Below are 17271 nucleotides of genomic sequence, written 5' to 3' on the forward strand. Positions count from 1 at the left end.
GTTATAATCCTTCAGACAAGCTCAAAGGACGTTGGCATTCCTACCTGCTGGCATACAATTTTAATATTTTAGACATGAATATTGCAGATGACAGAGAATGAGTCATATGCAATGTATTTGGATTGGTTAGTTGTTCATAGCATTCCCATTAACTTATAAATTTTTCACAGACCTTTGTGTAAGAGTAGATCAGAGTAGATCTCCTGAACGTTGCCTCCAACAGTAAACCCAACCATCACAAGTAAGCACTTCACTTTCAGCACATAGGGGTGTTTGGTGTGTAGGGAAAATAACCTCTAAGCAAAACCCACACACGCTAATCTTTTGACTACACTGGATGAAGCCAAGCTCAACATTAAATAAGCAGTGTGATACTTCATACAGTCTTGTATATTTCCTCAGATCTGGACTGCAATACTCTGTGACACTGGACCTCACTCCTTCACACTTCATACAGGGCCCATCAAACGTCGAAGCACACTTGGCTAAGCAAGGCCAAGGCGATCTGACCTCTCCATAATATTATCATAACATTTCTTCACTGGGTACATGATGAATTTGATAAGACTCCAATTACTCACCAGTATAAAATAAAACACAACATCAAATATTTTCAAGACAAAAAATAAACTCCTTTTTTTTATGGGTCAAACTAATGGCAAGCCAATCACTCAGATATCGGGCCTGTTCCATCAACATATACACACTGAATTCAATACAAGTCCTTGGCAATGAAGCTTCCCACAGACGCACATCAGACACAGAATGGTTTAGAAATCAAACCAGGGGACTAGGTGCATTCCCTGGACTATCAAAATGCATTTGCCGTAACAATAAACATGTCAGAATCTATGTGTCCTACGGTTGAGTCCAGAGGACATTCCTCTGAACAGCAGAGAGAAATAGCAGAATGCGTTCAGTAACGCTGCCCTGGTAATTGACTCATGCCACAGATGAAAAGCTTTGCTTTCTCAGGCATTGTATGTTTTTTTCTTTGGCGTTGACATATCAAAGTAGCTGGGAACTTGTTAAGGCAGCATGGGTTGAAGTCAGTAATTTGAGACTGGTATGAATAAACAAAGTCAAAACAACATAACGAAAGAAAGAAAATTTGACGGGAAATACTCAGACATTTACTAGCTTTCTCCGGGGGAATGTGTGTCATTTTTAATATTGCGGGTGCAGCTCTGTTCTCCTGTAGACAACAGAGTGTTGAGGCCAGAACTATGTGAGTGCAAGTCTTTGTTTAACGCTTTCGTGCCCGTAAAAGACAAGTGGGGCTAGACACTGAGAGGTTGTCTGGTAATGAAGCACATCAGTCAATGTCTCTCCAGTAGTTGTAGTTAATAGCACATTGACTGGGAGAGAGAAAAATAGAAAGAGAGAAAGAAAAATAACGAAAGACCAAGAGAGAGGAAGAGAAATCTAATGGTAAGTGTGTGTTTATATGTTTGAAGTTTTTACAGTGACAACCGTGGATCTTAAGTTGAGTCTGATTCAGTGAGCAGCCACCCAGAGATGCAAGTGCACAGCTCCCTGTTTTAGTAAAGTCCTCACATGTTAGGCCAGGCTGCTCAACAGGCTATTGGCCCACGGAGGTGAGACCCTGTCAGGGGTTCTTTTCCTCCCTGATTTATGAACAGGCCGGAGGATAAGCAGTGTATTTAGCTGGGCCAGCTAAAGGGGGTGTGAGTGGGCATTGGAATTGGGAGGGGGGAGCAAGTGTGTGGGAGACTCACTGGGCCCAAGGTGTGCAGTTCAAACACAGGGCAGTGTTTACTTTGTGTGTTGAGACCCCTCACTGTTTGCTCGAGCCCCCCAGCCCCCGTAGCCCTTCCACCTCCTGCCACAGAAATAGAGCGAGGACTGCTGGGACACCCATAGGGTAGACCCTGAGACTACTTGCCAACCGGCCAATATGATCCGTCAAAAATATAGTCTCATCAGTACACTGAGAAACAAGTGGGGAAGCTGTGTGTGTTAAATCCAGGTTGTGTTGTCAGACTGGAACATTGCTACTGTATGTGAACCACAGGATTTCAGACCATTTCTAAACCAGCAGCATGACAGTTTGAACACACAAAAACAGACGGACTTCAGTCTTGACAAAAGTGTTGAAACGCTTTGTCGTCAACTCCTACTGACAGCAGGAGAGTGAAGGGTGTGGGGTTCAAGTCTATAAGGAACACCCAACATTAAATTGTTTGTATTAATGTAATTAAAACTCATTACAAGCCTGTATTTAAGGCTGTGGTTAAGGGTAGGGTTAGGGTCAGGGTCTTGCATTGCTACTGTAGGAAGTTACTGTCTAGTAATGAGAGATTACAGTGCTTGTCACACTGTAATTACCAGTGGTACTACCACAGTTGCAGGGGCCATGTTATGTGAGGTGTTACCAGACCTAGCCTGGTCATCATGGAGCCAGAGGAACTAAGGTTGAGATTGAGGGAGTCAGGAAGACTGTCAGAGCAAGCATCACAGCAGACCTCTCTCTCTCTTTCTCTCTCCCTCTCTCTCTCTCTCTCCCTCTCTCTCATGGTGTCTCACAGTGGCCTATGTAGAAAAGGAGAGCAGCCATCCCTAAAAGGGTTTGATGAAATGCAGATGTCAACCTTAGAGCAGAATATAGCATCCTCCCCCACTCCCACCCAAATCTCCTGAAGCTAATGAAGGGACACACTGTTGGTTCTCCAGTCGGCTTCTTTAGTTATTAATAAAAATATCAACTGCTTTCATTTGGGCTATTTACACTCATCCCTCACACACTCTAAATGTTTAGGGATCATGACCACTGACTGATGCTGGGCTTGCAAAAGCTGTGATGGCAACTTCAAACTTGGGCCCCTCCTCAGCCATGTCCCCCACCCAGAGTGAAGGGTGGTTGGGTCTGATAGTGCCAGAAGAGAACAGGAACTACAGTAAGCACAATATTCAAGTGAAGCTAAAAGCTACTGAATTAAACCATCAAATGTGTTCATTGCATTTCATCAAGTTTAATAGATAATCCAGGCTGAATAAATCCGCACACACAAAAAACCCTTCCATCTGAACCTGCCAAGGCTGAGGACTCCATGGCTGGCAGCATGTCAGTGTCATTGTCAGAGTTATCATGAACATCATCCACTTCAGAAAGATCCTTTGTTGTTAGATGTCAACTAATGTAGACCTCCATCTCCTAAACTCAGCTTGCTAAAACCTTGAAGATGAATGCCTGCATCCCCACCTCAGTCAGTGTAAGTGTGTGAGTGAGCTAAGAATCAAAAGTACCTATTGTAGTTAGCTCCCTGAAATGAGTTCTAAAGTATTACAGTTCATCCAATGTTGTGCTGTATCATATGTGGCTGACAGAGCCGTGACTCACGAGTCAGTGACATAACAGTTCATGGAGGAAATACAGAAATTAAGTGAATAGTAAAACTCTCACACATAGGGCAGAGTTAGAGAACATTTATAGAAAAAAGGTTGCAGGTGTACTTTTGAATTCACATTTTTGCACATCTCTTAAATGACTGCACTCTCACATTTTAAAGTGACAAGTAATTCATTCATGAAGTTTAAGGGCTTTTTTATCGTAGCATAATGTCCTCCGTTTACAAACTCCTAATGCTTTCTTGGCCTCTAGTGCCATATTTTTATATGGCAGGAGGGTGGCACTTAGTCCTGTTATATACCTTATATTTATACAGGCAGAGCTAACAGACATGACACTCTCCCCTTGGTACACAGCAATTACATTCATTGGCGGCTGCTTTAGCCAGATACAGTAGCAACTATAAAACTGGGCAACCCAGCAATTACAGCAGAAGTGTTGGTCCGATATTTTTAGCTGCTTCCTGTCAAACTATGAGGTATAAAGTGAATGAGTCTCTTTGTGTGTGAGACGGGGAAGCAGTATAGTTCTTATCTGTTATACACAGCTAAAGGATGTATTGTAAATGTCAGTCAATTGAAGGAAATGAGTCGTATATATGCACCTTCAATTCTTCACACCATTCATCAAAGCTCTATTACAGGCATATTACTAAGCTAATTCTGTCATGTAAAAATCATCTCATATTGCCACTCTAACTGCAATCTGTCTGCTTTCTCCAGAGGGAACTCATCACAGACTTCAAAAGTCTTCCATTAAGACAAGTCAAATCTAGGACGACATGCAAGGCTGTCAAATGGGACTCGGGGAAGAGCCTGCTTAATACAGTTCTCTTCGACTGTATCAGAGTCAAACTAAAAGCATGTAATCACATCTGCATTTACACAGCTCTATAAAGTGTATTTAAAGATCAAGAGATTGCATGCTGCCGCTACAGTAGAAGATCATGGGTTTTCCCATGACTCCTCTTACCAAGGAAGTATCTGATTCATCAGTGACGCCATCACTGTTTCAACACAGAAAACGCCAGACAAAACTCATCAAATAAATAGCTGTACTTTCTCGTTTAAATTCCTTGATATGTTGGGTTGGATTTTTCCATTACTAAGCAGAATAAGAGCATGTCCCTTCATTTCAAACTGTTCCTCAAGCTGGCGCTAGCCTGCAGGAATGTAAACACACCGTCTGTAAACAAGGCTCTCTCTGCTCCCCCAACCCCCCCTCCAACAACACTGACCACCACAGACCAGCCTAATGATGTCCCCCCCTGACCCCCAACTCTTAAAGAGATGCAGCTCCCCATTATTAGGACCGGGGGTTAAGGAAGAGGGAAGAGGGAAGAGGGAAAATGGGATAGGGGAGATGAGGAATGAGGGAACAATGGAAGCGGCACACTCTCCAACCAGCCATGTTGGTTCTCAGAACAGAGAAGTAGAGGAGACAATCCCACAGACAACCAATTTTGGATCCCGGCGTTGCCAATCACTGACTCATGGAACAGAAAAACAAAAGATGGGATTAACGATTGGAGAGCTGCTCCAGCTGTTGGCCCGTCCTGGGGAAGGCTCCTCAGGCAGACATCAGCAGCTGTGGAGGTGAGCTCTGCTCTGCCGGGCCGAACTGTATCATCAACCCAAACCTACAGGGACGTTTTCAGCACTTCTGCATCAGAAAATAGATTACTGAAAGAAAGAGAGAGAAAGAGATAGAGAGAGACAGATTGGAATAATGTGTGGTGTGTGTGAGAGAGAGAGAGAGAGAGAGAGAGAGAGAGAGAGAGAGAGAGAGAGAGAGAGAGAGAGAGAGAGAGAGAGAGAGAGAGAGAGAGAGAGAGAGAGAGAGAGAGAGAGAGAGGAGGGACTTCTTTAGAAGTCCCACCACAGCTCAGAAGAGAAGTATTACAGGCCTCATTTGGAGCTCACTGTTTACTTTAGGGCTCTATAAATGGGTTTCTAAGTCGAGGGAATCAGGAAGGGAGTGGAGAGAGATCCTGGCTTCATTGTTTCTGTAGATGAGTGTCTTGATGTGTGTGCTGTGTTTGTAATCTTCAGTGCATGTGAGTGTTGTTGTAATGCCTGTTTCCTGCATGTGTCAGGACAGTGTTGCAATCTTGTTCAGTAGCTCTCTAGCTACCTCAGCACTATGACCATCCTAATTGAGGCAGAGGACAGTGGTCACTGGGGGAATGCTGGTCGCTCATGTCGTTTTTTTCTGCTCCTGTAAGGAAGAGAAGCTGCCAAGACAGACTTATATGGCATCTAAAAGCTGATTGGTTCCCAAAGGGCATGTCCACAGTGTCTGTACCACAGCTATCATATTGTTAAAGCACAAAAATATGCTCCTTGTTGACCCAGTCTGCAGTCTAAGTCAGAGACAGCAGGGCTTAGGTACCATGGCATGACAGACAGAAACACCACCACTTCAGTCCAACCCTAAAACCAATAGCTAGATGGTTTGCAAAACATTATAGATAAATAACTTGGATACAGTACTTATTTATGTTCCAAGGACCGAATCCTGTAGTACTGTATAATTGTACTCCCTGTCAGACATCACTGTCGAATGGCAAACTGTTTTCTCTGGCTTCCCCAAGCAGTGCTTTATCTTGGCCTGTAACAAACACTTCAAAGAAAACAGTGACACTGTTTTTCTTGAGCTTGACACAACAAAATCCCCTCAAGTTGATAAAAGAAATGTATCAGTCCGATCTATCAGTAACTGCCTCAGACATCTTGTATTAGAAAGAGTCTATGAGCTGCAGGCACAGGCCCAGCTCCACCGTCTGTCCCTGAGGTCAGTATCTCTGACACACTGATGTCAAGGGGAAATATCCTGCTTTTACATTCCAGCCATGAAGATGAAAGCGAGAGGGTCACCAAAGGAGGGCCAGATGAAAGCCCAGATTTCACACCTACATGTAAACACGCATGCATGCACTCTGACTGTATGGCTCCCACTGTACCTCTCTACAACCTCTAAAACTGCAGCTTCCACACAATGATACGATGGGCTTTCCAGGGGTCAATGAATGTTAATATTGATATTGTTTTGGTAACACAACCTTCCACTGCCTCGTTTCAACATCCATATTATACCCCTTCCCCATACTGTGTCTTTCATACTATTTCATTACACAGTAATTAATATGTACCAACAACATTTTTACTTAGATGTTGCCATGTGGTTACATGGTAGTTAATGTACCCTAATGTAAAGTGTTGCCCACAAGAAAAACAGGCTGACTGACACCCTTCTAACTTAGAAAAGAGCAATCTCCCTTAAAACCGCCACAGGGATCAAACTAAAATAGTATTGGTCTATGCTTGTCCCTATCTTTAAATATCAAAGTCATTGTCAGGATTCATACAGTGTTTCTCTTGGAAGGAATACAGTAGTTATCAGGTTTTCTACCAACCATGCAAAGCAGAGATTGTATCTTTTTCCATTCAATCTTCCGCTATGACTGTCACTGACTGACTGACTGACTGACTGATTGGTTTCAATTCCTTGTGGGGTTTGACCAAGTCCACACACTGATAAAAGCTAGAAGTCAATCAAAAGAACAAGCACAGCACTCATTTTACACTGTCATTCACTGAGGTTCACCATCAATACTAAAAGCTTTTACAGAATGAGCAAGATCATCTTACAATTAACATAACTCAAATATTTGTCTGAACCCTAGTTCCCAAATAAGACTTTAATGAACATTAGAAGACATTTGCGTCGGTGTGTTTAAAGGCACATCCACTGAGGGGGGTGTGTGGGTGGGGGGGCTGTTACACCTAATCAAACACAGCACCATGCAGGAGCTTGTCCAGAGTACAGCATGAACCACACAACCAGACCAGCAGGCTAAAGTTGATGAGGGATTGCTGCCAAGAGGTTGTCAAAGTGCTGGTGCCATGAAAGAGCACTGGCCATGGTCCATGATGAGCAGAGTAAAGGGTGCTGTCTTACAATAGTCACATTCTTCTTCTGCACAACGGTGTGGTCTTAGGGAAGACCAAACCCAGAGGGCTGGGCACAAATTTAAAGCACCATTTAAAAAAGGCTTTTCATGTGGCTTCACATGTGGTTACCAGGAGCCATCAGGACTATCACCACTACCAGAAACACCCGTTAAATGCAGGCACGTACAAACGCATGCACGTACTCTATACACACACAACCTCACACACATTGCACATAAACACTCAGAGGATATTTATTAGTTTTACAGGTTGATTACATAGATATTGCTGTTCAGGTAAAAGTCTGCAATATTAGCTGAGAAAACAGAGTACATCTTTCAACATTGCGTTTGATCTCCCACTGCAGGTAATGCAAGTTGACTGATGTTTGAGGGGGTGTGAGTTACACCATAGCTTACAAAGTGGGGAATAGAAGCCCATGTACAATAAGCCTAGAAAGCTGGCTGTAGCACAGCCCTAGCCCATGACCAAGGGAAAAACGCATGGCTACTTCATTAAGTATAGAGGAAAGGAAGAGGAGACAAAGCAAACAAAGCAGAGGAGGGGGAACAAGAGAAGAGGGTGGGGTGTGTGGGGGGCAATTCTAGTCTTCCATCTCCACCACCTCTAGGTAGGCCTCTCTCCTCTTGGGCCTCATTCTGCTGAGTGGCTCCAGGGCTACTTGGTTCCCACAGTGTGACCAGGCCTGGCTGGTGTTGGCCCTGCTCCCTGGTCCTGCTGAAGCTTGAGCTCTGACTGGCCTGCCACCCAGAGCCCCATACCCCCAGATCCCCGGCCCAGGAGCAGAGGTTACACCAACACAGCCACTGACTGCAGCATGTCAGCCCCACACCAACCGTTGCCTTGGTGTTACATTGGAGCCAAGAGCTTCCGCTGAACTCAAGGAAAGTCATTTGCAATGTCCTTCTGAGGCACCTCACTCTTTCACATTTATTCTTTCTTTCTTTTTTGTTTCTTTCCTTCTGTCTTTCATTTTTTCTTTCTTCTTTCCTTCTTTTTTTTGGCCTTCTCTCTACCCCTCTCTGCCTTCACCACTAATCTCCCTGTTCCCCCCTCTCATCTTTTTCATTTTCTTACTCCTTACCACATCCTGAACATCCGTCTTTTGTCCCATTTCTCTTTTTCAGATGAAGTAACGATTGATGCCCTGAACACGGTCCTGTGATTAGGCTGACATTGATAAAGGACAAAGCGGCTTGTCGCCAACATCTGTGTTGAATAAATATTGACCTGACAAATTGTTCCCCCTTTTCCTAGTCATTGTTCAGCATCTAGTCTGGCATTGTTCATCTCTCTCCCTCTCTTTCTATATCTATCTCTCTTTATCCCTCTCTCCATCTCCCTGTCTCTCTCTCTCCATCTTTCTTTCTACAGCAGTGGGTCTACATCTTTCTTGTGAGAAAATTCAATTCACCACTCTAGTCTTTCAGTCAACAGACACAGACCAAGTTTTCCCAGGGTCGATTTTCAGTCACAAATTTCAATTTGTCCATCCAAATTAAACCTGTCACTCAACAAGCATTGCCAAACAAACAAACAGTATGTCAATGTTCAGTTCTGACTGTTTTCTCACACCTATTCTGTCTCACACAGACATACCATGCCAACAAGTTAGTAGAGTCAGGCTGTTATCTGCCTATCTATCATGTAACAGATAGACAGTCATTATGAAGTGTTGGTCCATCATCAGTCGTAGTGTTGCTACTAGTCACTAACAAACAGGTGCATCCCGTTACCCAGTGGCACTGTCACAGAAACATTCCACATGACAAGGGAGTGTAATCGATGTTGTGGAAAATTAAGTGAGAAAAAGTAGTTCTAATTGCAAAATGTAAATATTGGGTTTTCCCACAAGTGGGGGAAGACCACCCAGAATGCAAAATAGTCACCCACCCCCTTTAGTCCTGCTGCAGACCGCTCTTAGGATGTAATTTGGTGTGTGTGTATCTGTGTGAAACATCATTCACCACACACAATCATGACACATACACAAACACATACACAAACTGTTATGTCTATCAAGCATCTGTCCTTATTTGCCTTGAATTGTCATACACTGTTGCTATGTAAAGCAGAAAAAAACTGAACAGAAGAACTACCAAATGAATTAGGTTTCAAGTAGCATCATGTCTCGCGTTTTTTGTGTGTGTTGATGAGCTCAGACTAAAGGCACTTAAAAAGTCCTATGGTGTGTAAATATTTAGAATGGTTTTATTGCCGTCGTCTTTTTTAGAATCGGAACACACTGTGAATATTTTTTTTACCTTAGCATTGAGGCTGAAAACATAGATCTGACAGACAGGCCATGAAGGCAACCAGGGCACCCTAGCTTAGAGGAGACTACAGAGAGAGTGGTCCACATAAGTATTACAGAATGGTGTCAAATACTTGTCCTAGTAGTGACAAATACCTCCTCGTCTCGCCTTAATTAACTACAGTAGGTACAGAGTCAGTAGATGATCTACATGTTATAAAGAGCTTTTACCAATTTGACATATTTTCATATAAAAGCAGATAACTGACTGGAATCGTCTAAAAATACAATGTGGAATCAAAATGTTTTCTGGCGCATATTTGCAGATTTAGATACTATTTCAATTCACATAAAATATGTAAAATTGCCAACATGCACGTGCAAAAACGTTAAATTAGCTGCGAGGAATATTTCTTGTTTGTCCTTGAATCAGTTAAGCATTGCCCACATTTTTTTGGGCAACTACATCAATCTATATTCGTATGGCAGCTCCATCGGGAAAGAATGATCAGAACTACATTGTTTGAGTGTATTTTATTGTACGTGGAATGCTGAATGGAATAAATAATTTCTAAGCAATTTGTAAGTGGCATTGTATTAAGTTAAAATTATGTACTTTTTTTATTTAGTACTAAACTGTCAAGTGATTCAGCTCAGCACTAAATATTAAGAAGGCTAATGTGAAACTCCTCCAGTGTCAGAGTAATATGGCATGCAGGAATAAGGGTATTTTGACGGGAAAACTTACCTTGAGAGGCTTTGCTTCCCGAAGCGCGAGCTGGCTGTTGGACAAAGGCGACCAGACAGAACCCTACTAATCCAATGCTCGCGCGCATTATAACGTGCATATACATGTTACACTTTCAACTGCTTTTGATTAGTTAAGTTCAACACCTACTGTGTAACGCTTTACTGTAGTATACGGGTTTCTTGTCTTAAAAACGTGTTAGTTCCCCAGAAAACCCCTTTTTCGTGGGACTGAGCGGTGGGTCCTTTCCTTTGCCAGCTTATTTTGTTTCAAGTGATCGGGTTTTGTGGATAGCCCGACAATGTGAAGCAATTGAGGAGCGGTGTTCTGTGATCATGTTCGACCCAGACCAATGTCAATATAAGAGAGAAGGAGAAAGGTTTGAGAGGGATGGAGTAAAGCAGAGGGGAGGGAGGGGGTGGAGAGAAGAGGATCCGCGCACTGCTCCTGCTCTTGCTCGTCCTTGCTCTCTCTCTCTCTCCCCCTCTCTCTCTCTCCCTCTCTCTCTCTCTCTCTCTCTCTCTCTCTTTCTTCAACTACTTGCAAGGATTTCTTTTTCTGCAGGAATTTACAATCAGCTGCTGGTTGGACCGTAGTCGGAGGTTGCCATGGACACGGCTTCCGTAGGCGAGAGGTCAGACTATGGGACCATGTGCACTCAATGGATCTGGGCAACCTGCGCTTCACACTCCCAAACAGAGCTACCTCTGGGTTGGGGGAAATCCCTTCAAGTAGCTTTGGCTAAGAGAGACCAAATAATGATAATTGTTTTTTAAAGGAGCACTGAACGAAGCCTTTTGGAAACACATGCCTATACGTATACCCCTACGCACCGTTCACGAATCGCCTTATCTAATCTAAACTAAGGAAGTCATGCATTGAAAACCTATGTCATTTTCATACTCTAACCTAGAGTGTTAAGCAGAATTGGTGCTTATATGCAAAGGATAGCAATTAGCCAAACTAGATACAAGTTCAATTTCTTATTCAGATTGTTCAGCTTTGCGAACACTTTTCATACATGGACAGATTCTAATTGAATACTTTGTTGTTGTAGCCTGCAGGAGTTCAGAGGGATCAGATCAGATTTGTTTGTGCCTCTAGGGATTTTAATGAATAACCTCACTTCAGTTGTCAGGAATCTGCAATATGCTAATCATCCCATTACTATCCGCCATGTTCTTCATGAGCTCATCCCAAACTGTTCATGCTTGTACTGTTAGATATATGTGAGTCTCTTTTCAGATACAGTATCAATAGGGCAGAACAAAAGGCAACATAAACAAGATAGAGCATGTCTCATGTACCCTCAGTTCAGCTATTGTGCGCTGCATCACAGTTGCTTTTCAGGCTGAGGGAAGGTAAAGACTCTTTTTTCTTTCACATTCTCAACCTTTAGCCACCGGCCAAACTAGAAGCCTCAACTGGCATAACTAACCACAGTATGGAACATCGCAGGGTAAGAAGATACCCAGAAAGAGAAGATGTTTCTCTCCTGAATTAATTTAGCTGTGTTGAAGCATTTATGTTTGCATCTCTGTTTTCAGGCAGATGGTAGTCTATAATTAGTTTCCTGCTCTTCTGTGTTATTTATCTTCAATCAAACGTAATTTGGGTCTGGCATGAAGATTGATTGGAGATAACAACTCCACTTACTGCTCTGATTAAACAGAGCATTTGAAAATATCATAGACAATCTGATAACATTTTGTCCGTTAGATGGATATCTCCTTGGAAATCTCTCTGCCTCATTGAAGGTAGAGAGGTGGAGAGAAGAACTAAGCCTTGTAGTTCTTTTTTAGTTTGTGCCAGACTGTCTCAGTGAAAGTCATTGCAGCGCTCTAGCATTTGGGTGGTTTTAACATGCCTGTTTTTGATATGGCATATCATCTGTATTATTTACATCACCTTAGATTCTAAATCAACTATGTCCATGGCTCCTAATTGTTCTGAGTGAAACCAGAAACAACTTCAGAATGCCCTTAAGGAACCATTCCTGGTGTCACAAACAACATTAGAATGTTTTTCATGTTAATTTACTTTCAAAGTATATGCATCATAACATGGCATATCTATGTAATTGGAAATTCCAAGATTTGGAATACCCTAATATCTGAATATATGTAATTATGATCACTTGTACAATCAAATAAGCTAATGTCACGATGGGAACGTGACTTTCGACAACAGTTGCAGAAGAGATTCAAGTGATGCCCACAGAACACACTGAAACAACACAGGCTTCCCTTAAGAACCAGGGGTGGTGTGCATTCCCGTCTCTACATACAAACCAGGCTCTATAATTATAGGAACAGATGCATATGGGAACCCCAGGCAATGTTACATTTATGTGACAAAATATGACCGTCTCGTGTCACCAAGGACTGAGCTCTCTTGTTCTATTATAGATATGTTCGTATTGGAAACCCTGTCCCAGCTCCCTGTGTCCCCCAACAACATTAAGTGTATGCTGGCACACTGATGACCTTGTTGGTTTTCCACAGGGAGCACTGCTATAAAGTCTATGCATTATATATCTGACTTCCTCTTGTGTCATTCCCAAAGGGCAATCATCATCCCATGCCTGGTTTGAAACCCCAGCACACCACAGGCCCAGCAGGAGCTCTGGGTACTCACCATGCCAGCGCCACAGGGTACATACAGTATGGGATTGGGACATGCCGCATGTCAGCACTGGCATCCCAAGGAACACTGTGGGCTTGCCCCAGGAATGCCTTTGACCACAGCCCCAAGGCACTTTAACCATAGGAGAATCATTTATTTCTGGTTAACCTGTACACAGTGACAAAACACACGGTGGTTTAGAGTGGAGGGATTTATTTCCTGAAGGACACTCCAGAGAGACATATTCCTGACTTTGCTCGGTCTGGTTGAATTTAGCTCGTTTTCCAGTTTAGAGTGGGTTGTATGCAAGCTATGATGTTATCAAGTGGATGAGAGTAGAAAAGAGAAGGATACGATAGGAATCAGAAATAGCAGAAGACTTGGGCAGCATGTAAATGTATGTATCCTTGGATAAGGTAACCATGTCCCACTTATAATTTCAATAGCATATTGTGCCCATTGTATGACCAGGCTCACCAACAGTTCCCCCGCAGGCTATCAGTCTATTCAATCAGCAACATTAACCTACTCAATGTACATATCCATGAGCACTCCAACACTTTATACTGATATTATTTAATTGACTTTTTATTTCTGGTGCTTTTTATATTTTAGTTTTATTGGACAGTATTGTTTGACTGTTGTTGTTGTTTGTTGCCTGGAATGACCTGTGTTATAATGTGAAAAGGACAAATACATCTCTTTGACCCGTGTACTGTAATTACACCTAATGTGCATGAGACTGTGGAGTACGACAGATAAGTCCCGTATGACTTGCTGAGATGACGTAGACCTTCTAAGTCCCAGGTATGAAAACAAAGACACACTCTCAGCTGGGGCGTCCTCCTGACTGATCCTCTCTGATCATCTGGGATCCAGCCGGGGGGCGTGTCAGTAACATCACACACACACACACAGGTACAAAGGACGGCAGCGCGGGGAAGTCCCATGACCTCAGCGTCTAGCCTGGTGGGGCGGCGTCACGCCCACCCAGACCGCCCTTACAAGGTCATTAAGACTGAGGAGAGGCCTCTTATTATGAAGCTCCACGTTCTTACTGCTTCAACACTGCTACCCTTTGTACTAGTTATACTAGCCTAGCCTCACTGTGTCCTTTTGTATGAAGGGTTTGGTAATATGACTTGTAGAGATTGTTTGACGGACAACTTTAATCTAAAACACTTTCGGTGGTAAAGGTGATGTGTTCACTCAACAGTCCACAAATGCTGTTTTCTCGAGAGGGTGGTTTCCACCAACAAACAACGTGATTTCCCCTGAAAGAGATGAACCTCTCCATGTTGAGTGCTCCGGGTTGACGGGAGTTAGTTCAAAACTGACCTATCAAGCTGCAAAACTAAAATGTTATTACACAAGCTGCCTGGCTGTGAGCTGGCTTTCAGAAACTCCAAAGTAGCGATGTTGATGCAACAATTGTCCCTGTGTAAAAGGTAAATCACACAGTCCAAGGGTTGACATTCACTTTGTTAGTTGCAGGCCTAGTAGTGAAAAACAAATGACCTGAATGGTTTTGTAAAACAGTTACGGAGTATGAGACACATTAAATAGAAATTGCATTAGTGGACATCAGTCATTCACCTACTGCACGTTCATAGCTGAGTGGTATTGCCAAAGAAAGAGCTGTCAAACCTTAATTATTTCTTTTTCATAGCCCCCAGACTGTAACCTCTCATGGTCTTACAGAAATGGCAGTCTAACACAAAGCAGGAGCATTCTTTCCTACACACAGTCCACCCTCCTAAGTTCTGAATTTGGATGATAATGATGACAAAGCACACATAACGTCCCCCTTCTGCAATAATAAAATTATAGTATATACTATATTATACTTGCAAAAATTCTAATTACATCCATGCCATAATTCTGCTTAATTGACTCTAATACAATTAGTTTAGAATGAAGATCCTAGGTTCTCAGATAAAGTTAAACCTGTTTGACATCGGTTTTTCACCCTGAAATGGTTTTTGAAATCATTGCTTGTCAAGAGCATTTGATGAGAACAGGCAGCTTCACTGGTAGAAGTAGTGACAGCCCTGCTATGATTTAGAGTACCTTGGGTTACATATTTTAAGTAGTGCTTCCATCGATTATTATGGCAAGCACTGCATGTCATTATAAAGCACTTAACAGCCTCAATCATGATGGTGCGATTTCTGCACCTCTGTCAATTGTCAGTGAGCTTGAAGGCTTACGTAGACACATGCAGACACACCCCACTCAGCACAAACCTACACTGCCCTCTAGTGGGGAAATGAGCTTAGTGTAAATAACATGACAACAGACCAAACCTTGTTTATGCCCTGACTCAAATTTCAGCACATGTAATGTTTAAGTTATTTTGTTAAACAATAATGAATATATGTTGGGTACATATGCTCATTATAGTTGTACAGTATAGTTTATACTGTAGTTTTATAGTCTTTTGTGTGCCATTGATATCATCCAAGGGTAATGAGAACCATGATGGAACAGCATTATAATGGGGGTGGGTGACATAGATAGCATAGCAAAGAGTGGAATGCAGGTTTAGGGATCCCACTACAACATGGTGCCAGAGGATAACAGTGAAAGTGACAGGAGCTGTCAGAGTGCCAGTGTCAGCCTGGCCTGCTGACTGCGTGACACACAGGAGCGAGGGAGGGGGAGGAGATAGGGATGGAGGAGGGGTGGAGTGTGCATACCACCATGTCACGAAGGAGCACAAAGCAGTCTTTTCTATCTGCATTGGTTTGACAACTGACACCTGGTCCTATTGTAGGCCTGCATGCACAGTGGGGGAAATATTCACAACATGTCAGGAGCAAGAGAGAATCTAATATGAAGATCTTCTAATGTTCCCTGTTCTACGGTCAGAAAATCAGATCTAGTAAGGTGTTAGCCTTCTGAAGCAAGAAGGAGAGAGGGGATATTTGTGAAGGGATACCATTAACTGGATCATAAATTCTTACTAATACACTTCAGTACCACAAAAGGTGCTGGGTGGGATCCTGAAAATCTAATGGTATTTAAAAAGGTGTGTTGGGCAGGGCTCCTATTGGTATTGGGCAGACCCAGGGCACAGTACAGAGACTGACTCAGTCACTCAACATGACCTCAAATCCGCCACACCTGAAGAATCTGGAGCACATTCCAGAACATAATTAAAAAGGTAGATTTGATGAGGCAGTTGCAAATAGCAATGGCAGTGATTAATAGAATGTACAGTAAGTAAAAGTCTAAGTAAATGTAAAAGTCATATGCAGAACTGTAAGCAGAATTAACCCCAGCTTAAATTAAACCAACCACAAATCTAGTTTCTTCTACTAATACACTCTTCAAATAAAGCAAAGCTATTTGTCAGTGTGCAATCTGGAGCATGGATGCTGTACACATGGATGAAGTGTGTACAGCGCAAACAACAGTGATTACCTTGAATCCCCGTTGCAGGGGTTAACTTTGTAAAGGTCAACCTGGACCTGCTAAACAGGTTCCGTCAGTTTCTCGTCACATCAGATAAAGGTGCTGAGGCTGCAGCAGGGACGGTTCTAGAGCTCTCTGTGTTGACCCAACACACCAGGACAGGAACCCGGGTTCTAGAGCTCTCTGTGTTGACCAAACACACCAGGACAGGAACCCGGGTTCTAGAGCTCTCTGTGTTGACCCAACACACCAGGACAGGAACCCGGGTTCTAGAGCTCTCTGTGTTGACCCAACACACCAGGACAGGAACCCGGGTTCTAGAGCTCTCTGTGTTGACCCAACACACCAGGACAGGAACCCGGGTTCTAGAGCTCTCTGTGTTGACCCGACACACCAGGACAGGAATCCGGGTTCTAGAGCTCTCTGTGTTGACCTGACACACCAGGACAGGAACCCGGGTTCTAGAGCTCTCTGTGTTGACCTGACACACCAGGACAGGAACCCGGGTTCCAGAGCTCTCTTTGTTGACCCAACACACCAGGACAGGAACCCGGGCCGAGTCTTCACTGTATCTCAGCTGAGGGGGAAACAGCAAACACGGTGCATTCTTTAGGGCAAGCCTCAGTGTCACATTACAAAGTTGTAGCAATGTAATATTCCTGAACTAGTGCACACACACACTGCTGAACTTATTAACTTGAAATCAAGCAGCACCTTTTACAATGTGAACAAGAAAACATGCACGTCAAGGGATAAAATATAAACACAAGGAAAATAGAAAGATATTTGGAATAATGTAAAGGTCATAGAACTCATGATCAGGAAACTGAGACATCAGGGATGCAGATAGCTGAAACAGATGGATGAATTATTGCAACATAAA

General features: G+C 43.0%; 1 protein-coding gene across 4 annotated transcripts in view; it reads right to left on the reverse strand.

The window, feature by feature from the left end:
- The window catches only part of scube3 (signal peptide, CUB domain, EGF-like 3), a 57032-nt gene extending 46314 nt beyond the window's left edge, over positions 1–10718 (reverse strand). For 3 of the 4 annotated variants that reach the window (XM_062459320.1, XM_062459318.1, XM_062459319.1), the window contains exon 1: positions 10347–10717. In XM_062459320.1, the coding sequence (XP_062315304.1) occupies positions 10347–10452 (106 nt within the window). In that variant the 5' untranslated portion in view covers positions 10453–10717. Of the gene's footprint in view, positions 1–10346 lie in introns of all 4 variants that reach the window. The other variant, XM_062459317.1, reaches the window with a different exon arrangement.
- Positions 10719–17271: the final 6553 nt, after the last annotated feature.

Source organism: Osmerus eperlanus, chromosome 4 (genome assembly GCF_963692335.1).
Source record: "Osmerus eperlanus chromosome 4, fOsmEpe2.1, whole genome shotgun sequence".
Lineage (NCBI taxonomy): Eukaryota > Metazoa > Chordata > Actinopteri > Osmeriformes > Osmeridae > Osmerus > Osmerus eperlanus.